This window comes from Sorex araneus, chromosome 3, assembly GCF_027595985.1.
Source record: "Sorex araneus isolate mSorAra2 chromosome 3, mSorAra2.pri, whole genome shotgun sequence".
In the NCBI taxonomy this organism is placed as follows: domain Eukaryota; kingdom Metazoa; phylum Chordata; class Mammalia; order Eulipotyphla; family Soricidae; genus Sorex; species Sorex araneus.
In genome coordinates, this window is record NC_073304.1 from 120,209,602 (window position 1) to 120,231,379 (window position 21,778).

General features: G+C 62.9%; 1 protein-coding gene across 7 annotated transcripts in view; it reads right to left on the reverse strand.

The window, feature by feature from the left end:
• Positions 1–3,555: 3,555 nt before the first annotated feature.
• The window catches only part of PALD1 (phosphatase domain containing paladin 1), a 48,320-nt gene continuing 30,097 nt past the window's right edge, over positions 3,556–21,778 (reverse strand). For 2 of the 7 annotated variants that reach the window (XM_055132342.1, XM_055132341.1), the window contains exons 4-20: positions 20,799–20,978; positions 19,710–19,877; positions 18,677–18,837; positions 18,495–18,570; positions 17,376–17,527; positions 17,067–17,166; positions 16,879–16,983; positions 15,607–15,702; positions 15,137–15,265; positions 14,853–14,969; positions 14,625–14,780; positions 14,268–14,450; positions 12,673–12,813; positions 12,525–12,596; positions 10,506–10,646; positions 5,864–6,019; positions 3,556–4,810 (exon numbers count right to left, since the gene is read on the reverse strand). In XM_055132342.1, the coding sequence (XP_054988317.1) occupies positions 4,658–4,810; positions 5,864–6,019; positions 10,506–10,646; positions 12,525–12,596; positions 12,673–12,813; positions 14,268–14,450; positions 14,625–14,780; positions 14,853–14,969; positions 15,137–15,265; positions 15,607–15,702; positions 16,879–16,983; positions 17,067–17,166; positions 17,376–17,527; positions 18,495–18,570; positions 18,677–18,837; positions 19,710–19,877; positions 20,799–20,978 (2,286 nt within the window). In that variant the 3' untranslated portion in view covers positions 3,556–4,657. Of the gene's footprint in view, positions 4,811–5,863; positions 6,020–10,505; positions 10,647–11,438; positions 11,553–12,524; positions 12,814–14,267; positions 14,451–14,624; positions 14,781–14,852; positions 14,970–15,136; positions 15,266–15,606; positions 15,703–16,878; positions 16,984–17,066; positions 17,167–17,375; positions 17,528–18,494; positions 18,571–18,676; positions 18,838–19,709; positions 19,878–20,798; positions 20,979–21,778 lie in introns of those variants that run through there. The other 5 variants (XM_004615426.2, XM_055132343.1, XR_008629290.1 and 2 more) reach the window with 5 other exon arrangements.

Genomic DNA, 21,778 nt, shown 5'->3' on the forward strand with positions numbered 1-21,778 from the left:
TTCCGGTGCTGCTTTCACTTTCAGTTGTTTTGTTTTGTTTGGGGGCCACATCCGGCTGTGCTCAGGGTTTGCTACTGGCTCCGAGTTCAGGGATCTCTCCTAGGGGAGCACTCCTGGGGTGCTGGGTGGTCGAAACTGAAACTGAGCCAGCCACAGGCAAGGCGGAAACGCTCCCGTCTGCACGTCCGCTCCGGACCCCATTTTCCGTTTATTTCCAGCCCAGAGCTGTGTGACAACATAGCTGTCTCCGGTCTCTCCTGTAATTCAGCCAAGAGTGAAGGATCTGTGTCGCTCAGGCCAAAGCCCTGGCTGAGCTCTGATTGGATGTAACTGGCCAGGCCTGGGCCAATGGCAGGGCTTGGGGAGAGAGAGCCAGCTCTGATTGGGTGTAACTGGCCAGGCCTGGGCCAATGGCAGGGCTTGGGGAGAGAAAGCCAGTTGCTCAGCATTGATCCCCACTGGTCTCTGAGGATGGACAGCCGCAGGGGTGAACCAGACGCATGCTGTGGATGACAGCCACATGTCTGCCTTATGGACCTACAGATACAGGGGACCTATGTCTAAGGAAGCTCTTCCTTTAAAGAGTAAGTTGGTGCCTCGATAAAAAATGTGGGGCGAACTGTATTCCCAATTGGGGAAAAAAATAGTTATATTCACTACCTCATGCCATTCACAAAACATTATCCAGGCAACTTAAGAACCAAACATAAAAGACAACACTATACAAGCATTTTCTTAAACCATAGGAAATAGTGAAAAGAAATAACACGGGTAAGGCACGTGTCTCGTGTGGCTAGCCCTGGTCTGATCCCTGGCACTGCAGGTGATGCTGCCGATACCATCTGGAGTGATCCATGAGCACAGCCAAGTGTGCTGAAAGCTGAATTCAATACTATTAGTTTAAAAAGAAAGCCAAGTAAACCATAGGAGATGGATGTATTCCTTGGGGTAGGGAGTGTCCGCCTTCTTGTGGCATAAAATACAAAATGCAGACATTTGATCACATGGTAACTCACGCCTTCTAAGCGACAAGATACATATCCCCAAAGTCACAAAATCAAGGCCAAGGATGTGGCTCAAGGGCCAGATCACACACCTCACATGGCATGTGAGACCCTAGGTCCCATCCCCCACGCCCCACACCCCCACTGGGGCACCTCCAACAATGGTCACTGTCCCCCAGGACCTCGGGAGAGCACTTAACATCAAAAAAGAAGTCAGAGAAAAAGATATTACATCTGACAAACTTGGAGAAAGTGCCAGCTGTATGAAGTGCCTGTGGAGAGAATATTTTATTTTTTTTGTACGCCGATTAATTTAGAAAGACAACCATGTATGGGCAGATAGAGAAGAGGGAAAAATGCAAGGGTCAATAAACACAAAAGATGTTCTGCTTCATTAGTAATCTGGGAAAGTATGATGAAGATTGAAATCAAAGACTGTTCTTAGTTTATCAGATTGGCAAAAATTAAAAACACTGTGTGTGTGACCTCACGGACTGGAGTGGGGACGGGGAAACAGCGTTTTCATAAACAGCTGCTGCTTCACTCAGCCCAAAAGAGGACCTCACTGGCTCAGAGAGAGAATGAAAATGATTTTCCAGGAGTAGGTCCACAGCCACACGGGGTCTGGGTATGTTGATGGGAGAGGCAGACGGGCTGGCGAGGAACGACCTGGAGAGAGGAAAATCCCATCGGAACGGAAAAGACCCGGATATGAATTCTCTGTGTGACTCATCGGAAAGAGCATTTCTGGTGGGCAGTAGAGGGAAACCTCTTGAGAGGACACGGGAGTTTGAATAACCTCCAGTCTGAGAACCACAAACGCTTGTGGGAGGAACTTCAAAGTACTCAATCTTTCCCCACAGCCCCCTCCTCATGTAGTTTCTCCCTCTGTCTCTCTGTCTCTCTCTCTCTCCCTCTGTCTCTCTCTGTCTCTTTCTCTCACACACATACACATTCACACACTCACATTCACACACACATGCACACTCACATTCACATTCAAATACACACATATATTCACATTTACACACACACACATTCACACAAATACTCATAAACACATCACATCACACCACACACACACACACACACACACACACACACACACACACACACACACAGAGCCTTCCAGGACACTGACATTTCCTTCCCATCACTGAAACTATCGGAGAATCCCAGCACCCGATCTGGCTCCCTGCCTCAGGAATGGGCCGGGCCTAAGAACCAGCACCCGCTGGGCCTGGGCTCAGGCTCCAGGGTACGGGCTCGGCAGCCCCTCATGGTGGTGTTGGAGTGGAGCTGGTCGGCCAAGGGCCTGCCGGGAGCCTGGGCTAGAAGCAGCCCGAGTCAGGCTCCCCCCAGGCGGCCCTGGCAGCCGGGACAGCGCTGGGCATCTTGGAGTCCATGCTCAGGAGAGCGGGGGCCGCCCCGGGCGCCCTGAAGGCCATGCAGACTGCAATGCTGCCGCCTGTGGCTCTGAAGGACAGCACGGAGACGGCTCCCAGAGGCCCGGTACCACTGACCTGAGGAGCGAGACACGGAGGCCGGAGCAGATGCTCCCACAGTGGGGCTGGAGCAGGGGGGCCTGGGGGACGCACGCGTGAGCACCCCATCTCCCACGTGTCTCCCTCCCCACCACCCTCATCCCAGGGAGGGCAAAAGGTCGACTCACACCCACACATGCTACAAGTGTGCACACATCCACAAACGCATTCATGCACATGCACACACAGTGGTCTTTGCACACATACACAGACGTGCATTTGCACAGGCATTTCTGTACATGTGCATGTGTATTCACATATATGCCCATTCATACATGCATGCAGCCACATATATGCACATTCATATATCCATGTGTGTATGCATCTGTGTGTGCACAGGCACTGCAGAGCGTATACGCATATTCACACACATGCATACACACGTGCACATATTTGTGTATATATTCCTGCACTGGTGCACATCCACACATATTCACAAGCACACAGACCTTTCATACACTCACACCCACGTGTGCTACAGGCATCCGCATGCACACACGCATACGCACTCATGCACATGGGCACACACCCAGCCCTGTACACACCTGCCCGTGCTCCTGCTCAGAACCTCAGAGCCTGCTGTTCTGGGTAATAACCCCTGAGGCACCCCTCCCAGCCGGGGGGGACGGAGCTGACATCAGCACTGAGCCCCCCAGAGCCTGGCCCCCTATCCTGCAAGCGCTGCGGGGGGAGCCTGGGCTCACTCTGCACCACCCCTGCAGTGCTCAGGATGCAGGGTGATGACAGGTGGAGCCCCAGGGGTGCGAGGAGGAAGCCGGGGGCTGAGAGGCATCCCTCGGCAGACCCGGTGGCCCTGGGGCTGCCCCGAGGAACGGGGAGGGGGCGAGGGTGGGGAGCAGGGCCTCTCAGTGCTCCTGACTCAGCCCTTATCTGAAGCATCGGCTCTGCATGTCCCACCCACGGGCCCGCTGAGCCAGCCGCGGCCAGGTGCACACCACAGTGCTGTTTTAATACTCAAAAGCTCTGTACAAAGACACACACACAAATGAGTCCTCACAACACCCCTGTGAGGTAGGTAGGCAAGTATTATTCTCCTACTTTTCAGATGACAACAATGGGGCTGCGGTGAAAGGACCCGCGGGAGCCCAGCCCAGCGGAAACCCAGGCCCATCAGTCACGAAGGATCCCGCGGGCCGCCACCGGCCTTCGCCTCGGGCTTGTGGGCAGGGAAATGAACACTGTTTGGACACGGGAAAATGAAAATAAAACCAAGGCCCAATCCAGAAAGGTAGTGAACGGACATACAGTAGTTCTGCAAAGGATTTCGCCCTGGAAGTCAAATATTTTCCTGGGAAGACGTGAGCTTCAGTCTCGCTCCGGCCTCCTACAAACCCTTTTATTGGGGGCAGGAGAGAGGCAAACCTAGTAACGCCGCTCACGGTCCACTCCCAGGGTGCTGGGGGAGCCCAACCCCGTCTCCTGCACTCAGCATCCCCCACCCTCTGCAGCTTCCCCAAACACCTGACTGTGGCGCCCCCACCTGGCGCTCTGCAGAAGCGCAGCGCCCAGAGCTGCCGTGTGCAGGGCTCCAGACCGGCCCGCCTGCCACGCAGCAGCTCCCCCTGCTGACAGCCCCAAGGAATGCAGCTCCGGGGCGGGGCTCAGCACCGACAGGGCCTGGGACGGCCACCCCACTCCCTCAGGGGGTCCAGGAGGAGCCCGGGCGGTGGACAGGGAGGTGCATGGCCCAGGCGCTCCCATGGGGCTGCCTCCCTCCCCGGGGGCGCCTTCCTGCCAGCACCTAGAGTGGGGGGGTAGCAGGGGGGAGGCCGGGGCGTGTGTCCCTCCTGCTGTCCATGAGCTGGGACACGAGAGTCGCCATCCCACCCCCACCCCTCATCCCTGCGGGCAGCTCCACAGACAGTGAAAGGAAAGGACTGGGGGACGGGGGAGCCCGCTCCACACCGGGGGTCCCAGGCCCCACGTGGCAGGTGGCCCAGGCTGGGGCTGAGCCGGGGGTGGACAGTGGCCTTCCCAGGGCAAGGGTGAGTGAAGAGCCCGACAGAAGCGCTCTCAGGAAGGGGCCCCCAGCCCCACGCACCCGGGGCCGTCCTGGGGCAGCTGCGGTGGCGGGCGGGGCGTGGGGCGCTACAGAAAGTCCCCGGCCACAGGAGACTCGGGGCTGCGTGTCTGCTCCTGCCACCGGAGGCGCAGCCGGGAGCAGGGTGGCGGCTCGGCGCTCTCCAGCTCGGGGAAGCCCAGACGGTTGAGGATCTCGTAGACGCCGGCCTTGGACGCCACCTGGGGGGAGAGTGGGGTGAGGCGGTGTCCCGGCATGCCCCCCACCCCGGACACTGCAGCCCACACAGGGGCAACACGGAGCACTGCAGAGGAGCACGGCCCGCCCGCTGCAGCCTCCAAGGCCAGTGTGGAGGGTCGGGGCCGCTGGTGGCCGTGGTGCCGTGCAGGGCGGGCCCAGCCGGCCACCAGCCTCCTCTGGACAGCAGGTCCCTCGGACACAGGGCCGAGCCGTGCCACAGCTGCCCCTCCCCGGCGGCCCCCAGGCCCACTGCCCAGCCCCCGGCCGCCCGGGCTTCTCCGCTCTGAGCAGAGCTGCACTACCCGAGGCCACTCCCCCATGCAGCCCCTGTCGCTCACCAGGACCCCCTGAAGGCGAGTCTGCGGCACAGCTGGCCTCGCCCTGACCACTGCCCCGTCTCCCTGGGGTCACTGCTTCCTACCACCTGGCCCTGGGCGCTATTTCCAGCCTGGAGTTGGGAGTGGATGGCCAGCAGCAGGCAGGCGGAGGGTAATTACAGGCCGCCTCACTGGCCACTTGGTGACCCAGAGGCCTCAGCTCCCCTAGACCGGAGGGCCAGACGGGGCCAGGGGGTACGTGAGACAGGTGCCACCCTGGAAGCCAGCCTGTTGCCCCCTGCCAAGAAGGAACCCACCCCCCAGCTTAGTCCCCACCCTCAGGGTGTCTCGGGGCTCCTACCCACCCTCTGAGGGCGCCCAGGGCTCCAGCCCTCTGAATGTGGGCCCGCGGGTTAGGTGGGTTGGACGGGTCACCTGCGTGTCCATGCTCAGGGCTGGGCCACTGTCCCCACAGCCCTCCGGCAGGCCCCAGGGAGGGCTGGACACAGCAATGGCCACGAACCGCCCAAGCTGTGCTGCAGGTATGTGCAGGGGGTCCATGCGGCCCACGTCCTCCTGGGTCCATTTGTCCTGCACTGGCCAGCCCTGCAGCTGTCTGGACGGCACCCGAGACAGACAAGACGCACCCTGGTGCCCAGAGGCCCCCTACCACCACACGACGGGCGCTGCCCACTGGGGGGCACGGCCGCCTCTCACCTCCCGCATCCAGGTGCTGAAGGGCCGCACCCAGCCGCCCGCCTTCTCCAGGTGCAGGTAGGCGTTGACGAGCACCAGGTAGATGTAGCGCTCCAGGAACTGCAGGCTCCGCAGGCGCAGGCGCTGGGCCTCCCGCTCGCCCCGGGCCGCCTTGGCCTGAGAGGGACGCGAGGCGTCAGCCCCGTGGCTCACGGCTCACACCCCGCCCCGTGACACACTCACCCCCACCCTGTGACACACAGCTCACACTCATCCTGTCCCTATAACAGACCGCTCATGCTCACCCACACACACAGTCTCATGTGCACACACACCCACACACACACACACACACACACTCCCACACAAATGCATGAGCACCTACACTTTCCACCACACACACATGAACACACCCTCATTATACGTGCATTCACACACACTCACCCATATGCACACACATGTGCAATCTACCCCCAAACATGTAGACACATGCACTCACACATACATGTGTTCAAATACACACACTCCCTGGCACTCACACACATACACCACACTTGCACACTCACACACACATGTACACACACATACTCACATGCACAAAGGCACTCACACATGCACCCGTGTACACTCACACACATGCAGTCATACATATGAACACTCCCACACACAGATACGTGCACACGCACACACATACACTCACATACACGTGAACTCATACATGCACATGTGTGTACTCGTACACACACGTGAACTTACACATGCACACTCACTGCCGGCAGTAGGACAGCGCTCCCCGCCCCCCGCACTGTATGTGACCCCTGAGCTCAGAGCCACGAGTAAACCCTGAGCACCACCAGGTTTGGGCCCAACACCGAAAACAAATCTAAAAAGGAAAGAATTTTGTTTAGAAACCAGGCGGAGGCCAAAAGGGTGATGACCTAAAGCAGCCCTGGCGAGTGCCCCGACTGCCCGTCCCTGAGGACCGCGACTCTCCACAGCTCTGCCCCCGCGCCGCCCCCCCGCCCCACCCCTGTGCCCGCCCCCCACCATGCAAACCCCTGGTCCATGGCCCTTGGCTGCGAGCAGAGGGAGGGCAGTGTCCAGAGCCCCAGCAGGAGCCCCGAGCTGCTGCCCACACAGCCTCCCTCCCTGGCCCTGCGCGGGGACTCCCGGGCACTGGAGCACTCGGGAAGGTTCCGGCCTGGAGCGGCCCGGCGGGGAGGACTCGGACAGCTGCTTTCCGGGGCTGGCATGCCGGGCTGTCATTAGCCGCGGTCACGCCAGACACGCGTCCTCACCCACAGGGCCTGAGACCCGGAACAGAAGGGTCCGAGAAGGTGACCGGGTGACGGGCCTGGGGCAGCACTCACGGCGGGTTCCGGAGCCACAGCAGGCCGTGTGCCCCAGGGACCCCAGCCCACGGCCACTGCCATGTGGGTTCTGACACGCCCCCACCGCAGAGACCTGCCGATCCACGGAGCTGCACGTGCCCTGAGACACCAACACTGCCCCCCCAGCCCGCGCTGGCCTCTGCACGGTGCCCGCTGCCCCCGCCCCGGACTCTCCCTCCACCTGCCGGCCTCCTTGCCCCTGCAGGCCCACAACAAGCCCCCCGTGTCCCGGAAGTCTGGGTGCTCCGGCCTGGGGCACTAACCCTGTGTGCGGCCGGGAGAAGCCCAGGTTTATGACCCCCACAGGCCCCCCTCAGGTGTCCTGGAACTCGGCTGGCTGCAGGCCTGGAGGGCCAGCGAGACCCCGCCAGGCCAGGCCAGCTCATCAGCCCTGCTTTGGGCTCCCACAGATCAGATTCCGGACCAGACTGGGGGGCTCGCAGATGTCTGCAGACCACCATGGGGCTTCCCCACCACCCCAGGGCCCAGCACGGCCGGCCAGATTGGCTGCTGGGGGAGTGACCCTGAGCCCGCGTCACCCCTGGAGAGGCCCCTCCAAAGTCACCAGGAGCTTAAGACACCGGGTCCTGTGAAAGCATCTGAGTCAGCTGTTCACAACACCTGCTCACTGTCCTTGCCCAGCACCGGAGACTGCCGGAATGTTCCGTGGCCCCCTTTAGTCAACACAAGGCTCTGCCTAGTGGCACCCAGAGGAGCAGCCAAAGGCCAGACAGTCCCAGACCAGCCTCCCTCCAATCTGCCCTTTCCTATCCTCCCGCCCTCTCTTTAGCACTGCCCCAGGGCCTTTGCATGACCTTCTCGGGGCCAAACACACCCTACTTTGCTTCCTTCCTTTGCTCCCTTCCTTCCCACCTTTAGAGCTGGCTCCGATGCCACCTTTTCACAGACCCTCAGCAGACAGAGGGAGTAAAACTGCCATCCCAGCCCCCAGACAGGCTCCAACCCCGATGTGGACCTGAGCACTGATCTCTGAGCTTCCCTTCCCTGCAGCCAGGCAGTGGAGAGCAGTTCCTGCTGAGTTCTAGCCACGAACAGCTCTAGCACCTGGCGCAGCGCCAAGCGCCATGAGGTGTGCCCTGCCCCAGCCTGTGACCCGCCAGCGCACGCGCCCCACACTTTCACCCACACCCAGACGGCCTGGGCTCCCGCCGACCAGCCCCCTGGCTTCCAGACAGGGCCAGACCCAGAGGGCTCACCTGGAGCGCCAGGGATGGCACAGGCCCAGGGACACGGGCCCCAAGCGGACAAAGGAGGGACAGGGCGAGGGGGCCCACATCCACGCAGGTCGCAGGGCCAGCACCAAGCCAGGCCCCACGACCAGTGCTCCCGGCACGTCCAGGCCCGGCCCTACGCCAGCCCGCAAGGGGATGTGCCCTCGGCCCAGTCTCAGCTCACTGGGCTTGCAAAGGAATCGTATTTGGTTCGTGCTTTCAACCTGAAGAAGCGGGAAAATGGGGGCCAGAGCGATAGCACAGCGGGGAGGGCGTTTGCCTTGCACGCGGCCGACCCGGGTTCAATCCCCGGCATCCCATATGGTCCCTGAGACCGCCAGGAGTAATTCCCGAGTGCAGAGCCAGGAGTAACCCCTGTGCATCGCCGGGTGTGACCCAAAAACAAAAAAATAAATAAACAAAATGATTTTAAATTTTTTAAAAAAGCAAAAAAATGACAGCTGGGTTCTGTCCACATCATGGCTGCTGTCCCCTCCCCCCCGCCCTGTCCCCCGCCAGCTCTGGATTCAGCCCCACATACAAGGTCCAGCTCTCCGGAGCCCACTGACCCCGCCCGATGCCCTCCCTCAGGGCAAGCACCCTGCCCGAGGCGGGGGTCAGAGTGCAGGGGTGGGAAACCGTCTCCAGCGCCTTCTCCAGGAAGGTGGAAGAACCGGGCTTCTGGTCCACCCTCCAGCCATTCCTTTGGCTGGGGGGCTGGGGTGGTCTGGGTGTGCCCGTGCTGCCATTCTCCGCACTGTCGAGGAGTTTATGGGCACTGCAGCCCAAGCTCAGGCCACTTGGCACCTAGGTCCCCTAGGAGTTTGGTTCATGCTCAGCTCGATGGGGCCACCTGGTGGCCATGTTAGGGAATGACAATGACTCTGTGTGCGTGCGTGCGTGCGTGCGTGTGTGTGTGTGTGTGTGTGTGTGTTTGTGTGTTCTCTCCCCCCTCCCCCCCGCCCCAAGGCGGGAGCTCAGGAATCCCCATCCCCCACCACTCCCCACCACCTCCACCCCACCCCCCCACTGCAGAGGACCATCCTGACACCCCACAACCCAAAGGCACCCAGAACAAGCTTCACCAAACACATCACTCTCCCTCCTGAGGACTCCTGAGCACCTTCACTGCAGGAGGCAGCCCCTCCCACGGGGCACCCCTCGCTGTGGCCCCCACCCCCATATCCAAACTGTCTGGCCTGCTCTATGCACCACCCCCTCCATGAAATCTCACCTCTGCACCACTCTCTGTTTGGGGATTTTTTTTGTTTATGAGTCACACCCGGCAATGCTGCTCGGAGCTTACTCCTGACTCTGCACTCAGGAATCACTCCTGGTGGTGCCTGAGGGACCATATGGGGTGCCGGAGATCAAACCCGGTCTGCTGCATGCAAGGCAAGCCCCCTCCTGGCTGTGCTATCATTCTGGCCCCACCCACATCTCTCTGTGCCCACAGGGGACCTCCCCTACTGCAGGGCAGAAGACGGAGTGGAGGGTGATGCCTGGAATAAGAGAAACGGCTGCTGCTGGTGAGGAACCAGCAGGTGTGGAAGGAGGCGGCTGTGGGCCTCTGCCGGGGATGCTTCGAAGCGGGTTTTGGCAACGCCTTTGGACCAAGTGGGACTCGGCTCACTGCTGCCACCTGGTGGCAGCCTGCCGGAGCACAGCGCGCGGGGTCCCAGGTACGGGGCTCAGAGAGGTCCTTCTCGCCAAACTCCTTACCCATCTTACCCACGCCACATCCGGAAGGTTCTAAATTGCTGCTTTCCAAATCTGACCTGCCTCCAGCAAAGGCCCCTATGCTCTGTCCCAGCTGAGTCTGACCCCAGCAGAGGCCCCAGCACTGCCGGGGAGCGAATCCCCCCAAAATCCTGAGTGCCGCCTCCCTCCCGGCATTTACTAAGCGGGCCCAGCCCAGGGCTCCGCGCAGGCGCACCACCTGCGCAGCGCAGAGGGGCCAGGACTGGGCGTGGCTCCGCAGGGCTGTCCGACCCCCACCCCTGACACCAGCCGGCCCTGCCCCGCCCACCCGGGGCGCACCTGGCGGTAGGAGCAGATGATAATCTCCCGCAGGTGGTAATGCATCGGCGTCATCGTCTCGCTGACCGTGTCCAGCGCCGCGTCCACCTCCCGCTTCACGCGGTGCCCGTCGGGCAGCAGCTGCACAACCTTCATCACCACCTGGTGATGCCAAGTGTCAGGGAGGCCTCCAGCCCCGGGCCAGGCTCAGCCCGGCCTCCGAGGGTTGTGGGGGCAGAGGGGGGCTGGGCATTTCAGCGCTGATTGTTTGAGGCGGCGGAAACTTTGTCCCCCTCAAACCCTGGTCTGGCACCTGCAGGATGTGCTGTGCGGTATGACTGGACACCCCCTTTACCCCCAGACCCCGGCTGGATCTCCTGTCTCCCCCTGCAACCCCTCCGGGACAGCAGCTCGGCTGATGGAGGGAGCCCCTTTGCTTCTGGGGAAACTGAGGCCCGTGATAGGCAGCACGCTCCTGCCCAGCCTCCCCTCCCCTTGCTCTGAGGCTCCTCCCCAGATCTGTGTGCGCGGTGGACCGCATCCTTCAACCCCTCCTCCTCTGGGTGCCCCCAGGTGGGCTCACGAAAGTCTGTGTGTGAGCTGGGCCGCTGTGTGGTCCCGGGACCCCCACCCCTTAATAGAGACTGAGCGCTGGGGGCCGGGGAAAGCCCAAAGCCCTGAGTTGGAGCCCCAGCACCACATGAGTCCCTAACACTGTAGGGTGTGTCCCTGGGGGCCCCAGCAGCACTGCATGGCACAGTCCCAGCACCTGGAGCCCGGGAAAGGGCTTAGGAGCCCCCAGAAACAGGCCCTTGTGCTCCCTGGCCTGCCTGTCCCTTGGTCCTGCCCTGAGCCCTGCACGGTCCTCTCAGAGCCAGCGACCACGGCCCCCTCCCCCCCATGCTCGACACACCCCCGGCCCCAGAATGTGGGGCCCTGGGACCAACCACGCACCTATGGACCCTCCGAGCCAATGGAGGCTCCTCAATAAAATCCCTACGACTCACAACAGAAACAAAGTGGCCAAGAACTTTACAGACATTTCTCCAAATATACGGTGAGATCCCACTGAAACGGAAGGAAGAAAGGAAAGAGGGAGCGAGGGAGGGAGCAAAGGGAAGGAGGAAGAAGAAGGAAGGAAGGAAGGAAGGAAGGAAGGAAGGAAGGAAGGAAGGAAGGAAGGAAGGAAGGAAGGAAGGAAGGAAGGAAGGAAGGGAAGGAGGGAGGGAGGGAGGGAGGGAGGGAGGGAGGGAGGGAGGGAGGGAGGGAGGGAGGGAAGTTAGTTGCCGAGTGCTCCCTCCTCCGTTGGACCATGAGCCGTTTCGGCAAGAGCCTGGTGTCCTCAGTGTTCCCACCAAGGATGACCCGGAAGAAAAGTCCACTGACAACTTTTGTTGGGCCCCAGTGCAGGATCCTGACAGAGAACTGGGCAGGGACAGAGGCTGCCTCTGCTCCCTCCTCCCTCCGGGCCCTGCAGAAAGGCCGACCCTCCCTCCTCGGCCCTCCCTCCTCGGCCCTCCCTCCTCAGCCCTCCCTCCTCGACCCTCCCTCCTCAGCCCTTCCTCCTCTACCCTCCCTCCTCAGCCCTCCCTCCTCTACCCTCCCTCCTCAGCCCTCCCTCCTCAGCCCTCCCTCCTCTACCCTCCCTCCTCGGCACTCTCTCCTCGACCCTCCCTCCTCGGCCCTCTCTCCTCGACCCTCCCTCCTCGGCCCTCTCTCCTCAACCCTCCCTCCTCACCTCCAAACAAGCAGTTCCAGGGGGCCCTGAGCTAAAATGGGTGCGGGCCCGGCACCAAGGTCACACCACCGCCGGGTCCTACACGGCCACAGCCCACGTTTCCCCTGGCCTCTCGGGGCCCAGCAGGGCAGGGAGGAGCATGTGGCCTCCCACCCGAGGGCACCTCTGCAGGCACCCACCCGTGGCTGGCGTGTCTGAGACTGGACAGGGCACCTGGGGGAGAGCTCCGGAGCCCCCAGCCCCACTGGCAGGGCCCCCCTCCCTTCCACACCCCTGCAACCCCCTCGGCTGCCCCTGCTCACCTCGAACTCGCCCTTGGTGAACTTGGCGTCAGGCACGCTCACCAGCTCCTCCTCGTCCACCTCGGGGAAACCCTGGGGGAGGACAGCGGCCGGGTGGGGAGCACCAGCCCTGCCACCCACGTGCCTGCCCGCCCGGCCGCCCGAGTACCTGGATGTGCCACAAGGCCAGCACGGCCAGCACCATGGCTGTGGTGGTCCTGCCCCGGCCGCTGAGGCAGCTGAACACGAAGCCCGTGCCCGGCTCCTTGGCGAGGGCAGCCCGCAGCGCCTCCAGCAGTCGGTCAAAGTCCTGGGGGCCGGTGGACAGGGGGGCTCTGCTCGGGCCTCCTAACAGCCCCACACGCCCCTCTGGGCACGGACACGGGACCACACACACATATGCACGCATGCACATACTCGCACATGTGTCTGTGTGCATGTACATGCACGCATTCATACACACATGCACACACTTGCGGCACATGTGTCTACACTGTGCACATACACACATTCAGACACACATGCATACTCACACACGTGTCTATACTTATGCACACATTCAGCATACAATGCATGCACACTCACACATGTATGTCTACACATGTTCACGCATACACTTGCATGCAAACACACATGCAAGCACACATCCGCCGGGGCCTCACGATGCTGTCAGGCATGACTTGTGCCCCTAACCACACCCCACACACTGGGCCCCAGCGCTGCCCCTCATCTGCTCTGAACCAGCCCAGGATCCCGCCTGAGGGAGGAGGCCCCACCTCAGACACTCACTGGAGCGCAAGGCTCCGGGCCCACCCACGGCAACCAAGACTCACGGCCCCTGGCCCCTGCTTCCCAGGCCCCGTCAGCCACAAACCCAGACACCCGCAATCATACACACCACACGGCCAACAACCCCACACACACACCCCAGACACACCTCAGACACACTACCACACTCACCAACCAGACACACCACACACACACACCACACATACACATCTCAGACTACTACCACACACACACACACCACACACCACACATACATCGCAGACACACCACCACACACACTACCTCAGACTACCACCACACACACCAACCAGACACACCACCACACACACACCCCCACATACACCCCACACACATCACCACACACACATGTCCCAAACACACCTCAGACACACTACCACACACCACCACACACCTCAGACACACCACTAGACACAAAGTTGACACACACCCCAGACACACCACCACACACCACCACATACATATACCCCAGATACACCACCACACACCACCACACACCCCCCCAGACACACCCCAAACACACCTGACACATCACCAGACACACCCCACACACACGCCCACAACCCCCAGATACACACACACAGCCTCAAACACACATATCCCCCCCACACACCACCACCGTCACAGTCGCACCCACGTCCCTCTGTGGTCACCCGCAAAGACAACACTGCAGACCCACACGTGCACACAGGCACCCTCAGGCATAGGCAAACTGCACACACCCGCCACTCCCCCAAAGACACCCTCCACTCTCCCCCAAGTGTGCATGGCACAACCCTCCGCGTGCCCACACCCTGTGGCCACACCCACCCCCTCCCACCAGCGCCCCAGACATGGCGCCTCGTGTGCACACGCAGTGAACACGCCTGTTGGGGTGGGAGGAACCCAGCAGGAGGAAGGCCTGGAGGAGGTGCCCTCCCCGGGAAAGGCCGTGCCCCCCACCCCCCCCCACCACACCTCCTCTCGGGGGGCGCACAAGTCCGGCAGGGGCACGCGGTGGTAGGTGAGGCCGGGGCAGGTCGCCTGGAGCTGGCTGAAGGCCTCCTGCGAGGTGAGGCACGTCTGGAACCTGGGGGTGGGAGGGCCCTGCGCCCCCGAGGGAGGCACGCTCAGGTGGGCCTTCAGCTGGCTCTCCAGGCTCTGGGGGCAGAGAGGACGGGCTGTGAGGCAGAGCAGAGCCCAGCCCGTGCCCCCGGCTGTGTGTGTGGGGGCGGTCAGCGCATCCTGCAGCCCCTTCTCAGTCCCGGTGCCTCTGTGTGTGCAGAGGGAAGGCGGGGAGGCGGCCGGGAGGGAGGCGCGGGGCGCGGGGCTCACCTCCAGCTGGTCGGGGGCCAGGGCGGGCCCGGGCCAGAGCAGGCTGTGGGGGTGCCCGTCACACTCCAGCACCGGCTCCTCCCTCAGGTTCACCCACACCACCTGCGGCAGCTTCCTCTTGGCATCCGTCAGGTAGGCCAGGATGCGGGCCAGGGCCTGGGGGCGGGCGGCGGTCAGCAGGGGGCTCGCTCCCCGCCACCCCCGGGGGACCCCGACCTGGGCCTTCACCTTGGTGCTGGGCTGGGCTGTGCCGTAGATGGGCATGCGGGGGACCCGCCGGAAGTTGGCCACGTCCATCTCTCGGAGGGTGCCCAGGGCGTCTGGGGAGATGAGATCATCGGGCCCCTGTGGGGAGAGAGGCGAGCCTGGGACGGACAGCCCTGGGGTCTGTGGCTGCACACAGGAGCCCCCGACAGCGCGCTCACACAGGCTGGCCCACAACCCACACCCCCCCTGCTTCCCAAGGGGTGGCGGGCATGTACCCAGCCGGGGGCCTGCCCATGCCCACTCACCAGGGCACCCTGGGCAATGAGGTCCTGGGGGGCCGGGGGCGTGGCCGGGCTTAGCGTCACGGGCAGGCGGTACAGCTCGGGGTGGGCACACAGCCAGCGGCTGAAACTGAGGGCAAAGGCCAGCGGGTACTGGGGCCCGAGGCAGAGAGAGACGCGGTTGAGGGCACAGCACCACCCCCGAGACCCCCGCTGTCCCCACAGGCCCTTCCTGGCCTGGGGAGAGGACTGAGGGGGACGATGCCCTGGCTAGGGCTCAGAGGAGGGGCCCCGGGGAGAGGGCTGGGGACAGACGTGCTCTCACGGGCTCGGGACCCCGTTCTCTCCCAGGACTATCTGCCCCCACCCCACACCAGCCTCTGGAACTAACAACCCCCATCCCCGCTGCTGTGGGGGGTCTGTACTGGTGGGGAACCTCTCGGGGTGCCCAGGAGGAGGAGAAGGTGCCTGGCCTGGCTCACCCCCGGCCTCACCTGCTCATGGAGGTAATAGTTAAACAGGATCAGGTAAAGATAGCGCTCCAGGCTCCACAGCGCCTTCTGCCGGACTCCGGGCTGCTCGCTGCCTCCCTGCGAGGACCGGGCAGTGAGAGAGGGCGGGGCGGGTGGGGCGAGGGGGCGGGGCGGGCGGAGGGGTAGCGGGGAGAAAAGGGGCGACTCAGACAAGCTGCCTCCCTCCTCAGCACCGCACTGGCTGCGGCTCACCCTGGGTGCAGGGGCGCTGCCATCTGGGTGCAGAGAATGCGCCCCCCAGCCCCGCCCGCTCGCAGAGAGCCCGGAGCTGGTCAGAGCAGGAGGTGAGGCTGTCCGGTCCTTGCAAAGGGCTGTGCGAGTGTACACACACCGTGACAGAGCCCAGAGCCCGGAGCCCCCGCGTGCAGGCTTTGCCCAGCTGCCTGGGCTTGTCCCCTGAGCACTGCAGGCAGCTGGGCCCAAGCCCTGGCTCAGGAGTAGCCTCTGAACAGCACAGGGAAAAAAGCCCCCCACCAGGAAACAGGAGGGCCCCCAGAACAGTGCTCCAGGCTCTCCTGTGGCCTCTTTGTCCCAGGCAGAAACGGGGTCTGAGCAATGAACAAAGGGCTGCAAGGGGCCACGCGGCCGGCGGCAAACAAGCACCGCGACTGAGTGCCCAGGTGTCAGACAGGTGCCCGAGGCTCGAGACCTGGGCTCCCTGCCAACGTACTGCCCTGTGCCAGGTGAGAGAGTGGGGGCGGAGAGGAAGGCCCCAGCACCTCTGCTGAGCCCATGTCCCTCTTCGGGAGACAGGAGGCGGCCAACCTCTCTCTAAGAGAGACCAGCTGGCCAACACTGGCTGCAAGGGCTTTACTGCAAGGTCCAATCGGAGCAACAGTCCAACAGCCGCCCTGCATGCAGCTGACCCGGGTTCAGTCCTTAGCAGGAGTAAGCCCTGAGCACTGCTGGGAGTGGCCCGCAAACACATCAATAAAACAAAAGACATTCTTTACATGCCAAAGAAGGAAAGGGCTCTGTGGGTTTAGGGTCTCTGCGGGCTGCCCGGGTGCACAGATGCCCTCCCCCAGGGTGCGGGGATGAAAGCCCGGCCTCCCCAAAGCACCCCCAGGGTGTCGGGGGTGGGAAAACCGGCTGAAGGAAGCAGACGTCTGCTCCTCCCCATCACCCTTCCCGAAGGCCCAGCTCCTCGCTCCCCTTCCTCCCGACCCGGCCCCTCCCCGAGGAGGAGAAGCAGGAGCAGGGCCCCCAGCAGGCTGCACGCCCGCTTCTCACCCGCGCTGGGCTCCCCGGCCGGGCGCCCTCTGCCACCCTCGGGGTTTCCAGGACGACGTCCCTCAGGTCCTGCAGCTCCGCACAAGCGGCCACGGCTCTGTCCACCTAGGGCAGGGGGAGGCAGGGTCAGAGGAGCGGGGGAGGCCACCGCGGAGGGGCCGCACCCCCTCGAGCCCACACCCACTCACCTCCTCCACCATCCTCCTTCCCTGGGGCACCATGTGCATGAAGTCCTGGATCACCTGCAGCCGCTCCACGGGCAGCGGCTTACCCTGCGCGGTGACCGCCCTGACAGCAAGGGTCAGCAGTGTCTCCCAAGGCCCCGGGGACGGCCCCCCGCAGCCCCTCCCAGCCTCTCGGCTCTGAGAGGCAGAGTCGAGGCAGCAGCCGTGCACCCACGAGGCGACCGAGGCCCGGAGAGGCCCGGAGACCCTCTCCAGATCCCCACGCCCACCCTGGGCAGCCCACCCGCTCAGCCACTGGGCCCGGCCACTCACTCCGGCCTGGAGGCCATCCCTCCGTGGTGAGACAGGATGAGGGTGCCCAGGGTCATGCCCAGGTTGGTCCTGCCCACGCCCGTCTGGCAGCTAAAGAGGAGAGCAGGGGGTGGGCCGTGGGCGTCCCGGAGCGGCAACAGGCTGGGGGTCTCCTGAGGGAAACACAGGCGTCAGCCACAGCCTTCGGGCCCTGGCTACCCCACAGGCCGCAGAGACGGCGGGCCTGGGACGGGGAGACGACGCAGGAGAGCACGGCTAGGCTTGCTAGCAGCCGAGCCAGGCTGACCCCCGCATCCATGAGGGCCCCTGGAGCCCCCCAGGAGCGATCCCTGAGTGCAGGCTGGAAGGGAGAGGTGGGAGGGGAGGGAGGGGACAGGTGGGGGGTGGGACACAGACCCTGCTCTCCCGAGGTGTGGGAACCTGAGAATGGCCCTGGCTCCCAGTGAGATGCAAATCTAAGGTGACCCCTGGAGTCTGAGGAGCAGCTGGGTGGCCCCAGGCCAGAGGCTCGACCCTGGGAGAGAGTGAGGGCTCCACAGGTGGACACAGAGACAGCAGCCGGCAGGGCCACTCCTGTCTGTGGGCGGCCAGCGCTGAGCTGTCACGCAGGGCCCACACCTCACACTTGCACAGACATTCACTCACTGACACACTCATACACTCACACTTACATACACACACTCACACACATATACACTCACACTGACACTGACACTCACACTCACACATACTCACACTCACACACACATACACACTCACACACATTTACACACACTCACACACTCCCTCACATTCCCTCACACACACTCACATTTACACACACACACTCACACTCACACACACTCATTTACACTCATACACTCACACACGTACACACACACTCATTTACACTCACATTCACACACTCATTCACACACACACACACCACACACATGCACACATCTATACATATATACATACACGCACATACCCACACACATATACACATGTGCATACACACACGGCCCCATCCACAACTCAGTAGAGGCCCTCAGAGAAAGCCAGACTCCTTCCCAGTCCCTCCTGCCCACAGGGTGCAGACACAGCCGGGCCCTGCAGACAGCTGTCCCTCCCACTCACCCGGAGGACACTGACAAACGCATCAAACTGGGCCTCCAGGGGGGCGCCCTGCTCAGGCAGGGGCAGGCGGTGGTACCTGCAGGAGAGGGGAGAAGCCCATGAGGCCCGCACCCAGGGGCCCCGGGAAAGCCCTACCCACACTGCAGGTGGCCGAGTGGGGGCCACCGAGCCCCGGGCAGTACCTGCAGGTGGGCTGCAGGAAGAGCGGCCTCTGGAACACCTCCCCGGTCACCAGCACATCGTCCTCGCCCCGGACGGTCACCACGTGCGGCTCCCCGCGCAGGTCATCAGGGTTGTGGTACACATGGTACGTGTTCTCGCTCAGCTGGGCAAAGTCGTGGATCTGGAGGGAGGTCTGGGGTCAGGGGCCCAAGGCTGCTTCTGGCTGAGTGCTGGGTGGCCAGGCCGCTCTGCCTCCAGGTGGCCACACAGTGACCATGGACAGGTCGCTCTGCCTTTAGCTGGCCACGTAGCCCCCAGGGATGTGCAGTTCTGCCTCAGCAGCGTGGCCAATGGTCCGGAGTCCTAAAGGGAGGGGCAGCCACTGGTGCAGGCGCCCTCCTAGCACGGCCCGTGCGGCTTACACTGGGGCCGCCACCGCGGCGAGTGAGGCTGGCTCAGCTGGGACTTCGGGGGTTGAGAGCACCAAGCTGGCCTCCGTTCCCACCCGTGGGAGTCTGGGGGTGCCCACATGAAAGTTACAGTGTCCTGCTGTGTCTGCACCCCCCTGCCCAGGAGGAGCCTTCATCCTGTGGGAGAGAAGGAGAGGAGTTCCAGAACTGTCCCCCTGGGGCTGGACCTCATCTGCCTCTGCCACTCTCTCACCCCGCCAGGCCGCTTTCTAAATACCCGACTCGCTGCCTAATTTCACAGGCTTGAGGCCACATCTCTGGGCCAACCGGGGCTGCAAATGTTACATGAAGTTATTTTTGTTGCTTTTTCCAGTGATGCCAAATGAGAAACAGGGGTGTGATGATTGAGATTGAGGTGCAGTAAGGATGCAGGGTAGGAGGGAAAACAGTGGGGGACAGAGGGTGCCAACAGGGGCACAGGAAGTTCTTCCACGGGCTGCCAGCAACTGCCTGTGCAGCCAGGCACGGCCCAGGCAGGGCGGAAAGGCCAGAGGGCAGAGACCGGGGAAGAGCCTGCCCGAGGCCCCGCAGGGGTGCGGGGCGGGGGGGGGGGGTGCGGGGGTCCCACCCAGACCTCGCCCACCTCCTTCCGGATGGCCAGCTCCAAGCTCTCAGTGCAGCTCCCGGGCCCCAGGCCCTGCAGGTTCTCATGCAGGCTCTGCCTGTCCCGCGGCGTGTAGGGCACGAAGTCCTCCTCAGCACGAAGGAACAGCACAGGCTCCTCACGCACGCAGAAGACGAGGCAGTCCTGCTGCCCGCCGCCCACGGGGAGAGGCCGTCAGCACCAGCCAGCACCACCTCACACAGCCCCTCCCCCCAAACAGAGGGCACCCCCAACACTGCCTCCACCAGCCCTGCCACGGAATCCCAGGGCACCTATCCGGCTTTGGGGGTTTGGTTGGGGTCCTTAGGGTCACAGCTAGTGGTGATCTGGAGTGACCGCCAGCCCTGTGCTCAGGGTTCACACCCAGGGGTGCCCAGGGGACCATGCGGTGCCTCTGCTCAAATTCTGCATATGAAACGGTGTCCCCGAGGCATCAGGGGCTCAGAGCCAGACAGTACAGGGTTCAGGCACCAGAGATGCCATCGTCCACTCCCCAGGCACTGCACAGGCACAGCGGGGCGCGGGGCAGACCCCAGGCCTCAAGTCTCAGCAGTGAAGCTGGGGAAACAGACGTGTGGGGCTGACCGGGCACTGGCCCTGGTGCAGTGAGGCCTCGGCACCAGAACCGGTGCTGCCACACCCAGGCGAGTCTGGGCCAGAACCTCTGTCCCCGAGCCCTCAGAGAGTGCTGGGCCTGCAGGCGGGCTGGGTCAGGTCAGGCTGCAGTCGGGGTTGGGGCCAGCCTGCACCTGGGGCCACAGACACCACTCATGAGCCGGTGGCTCCTCACTGGCCCCAACGGCCCCCTGTGGACCAGAAGCTGACCCCGTCACCCCAGGCGAGGTGAGGTGAGGGTGGAAGCAGCAGCTCACCAGCCCCCGCGAGGACCCGCCCCACTCCCCTCTGCCTCGCACACAGGACACGTCCAGGGGCTTCTGACCATGGAGCCCCGTGTCCCTCGGGGACGTGAACCGCAGTGGCCCAGAACTTCCCAACTGTCCCCAGGTAGCATGGGGCCACCCAGCCCCCCGGCCACGCCCCTCCCAGGCCCATGCCGGCCACTCTCACCCTGTGCCCATCCCTCTGCAGTCTCTGCAGCACCCGCCTGAAGCCCGAGGCGCTGGGCTGGCCCATGCCGAACACGGCCAGCCCGCCCCGCGCCTGCCGGAAGTTGGGGGCCCCACAGCTCTGCCTGGTGCCCAGCACGTCCATCTTCTCGGCGACATCCCGCACGAGGAAGTAGCGTCCCTGGCAGGGGGAGAAGCAGAGAGCGAGAGAGTCAGGTGACACAGGGACATCTCCAACCTGTGGGGGTCTGTCTGTCCCGAGCCCTGGGGCACAGAGGGGCAAGGAGACTCCATGTGGGAAATAGAAAGTGGGGAGTCATGTGACCATCGAGAATACCCCCACACACACCCCAACCAAGTGTGTCACTGAACATAAGAAAAGAAAGGCCACTCTTCCTGTGGGGATATCAAAGAAGGCTTCCTGGAAGAGGGGGCATGTGAGCCAGGCTCTGAGGGGGAGGAGCAGAGAAAGGCATGACCTGGTAGGAAACAAGCTGGCTCTTGACTGGCGCCCTCTGGGAAGGAAGGCAAACACTCTCACACCAAGGAAGGGCATGAGGAAGAGACACAGCAGGACTCAGCGGGGAGGGGGCGAGCCATTTCCCCAGCCCTGCAGAGTGAGGCACTCCTGGAGCCACTCCCCTCCCCCCGGGTGAACCAACACGGTGCCCAAGAGAGGGTGCAGAGCAGGACTCCATCGGGGCCGGGGGACCACCAGGTCTCCTTGTCCACCCCATGCTCCAGTGGGCCCCACACCTCATCACCCGGCCGCAAAGAAGGGGGATGGTCCTCCTGGACGCCAGAAAAGCCCAACTGCTCCTCCAGCAACTCAACTGGTCATCCCCGCGCGCAGCCCTCCTGAGCAGCAGCAGCACCCCTGGCACGGCTGGGCGGGGTCTGGACCACCACAGTGAGGGGGAAGAGGACACGTCCTCTGTCCTCCAGGCCTTTGCTCTTGTGGGGACATTGAAGGCAACAAAT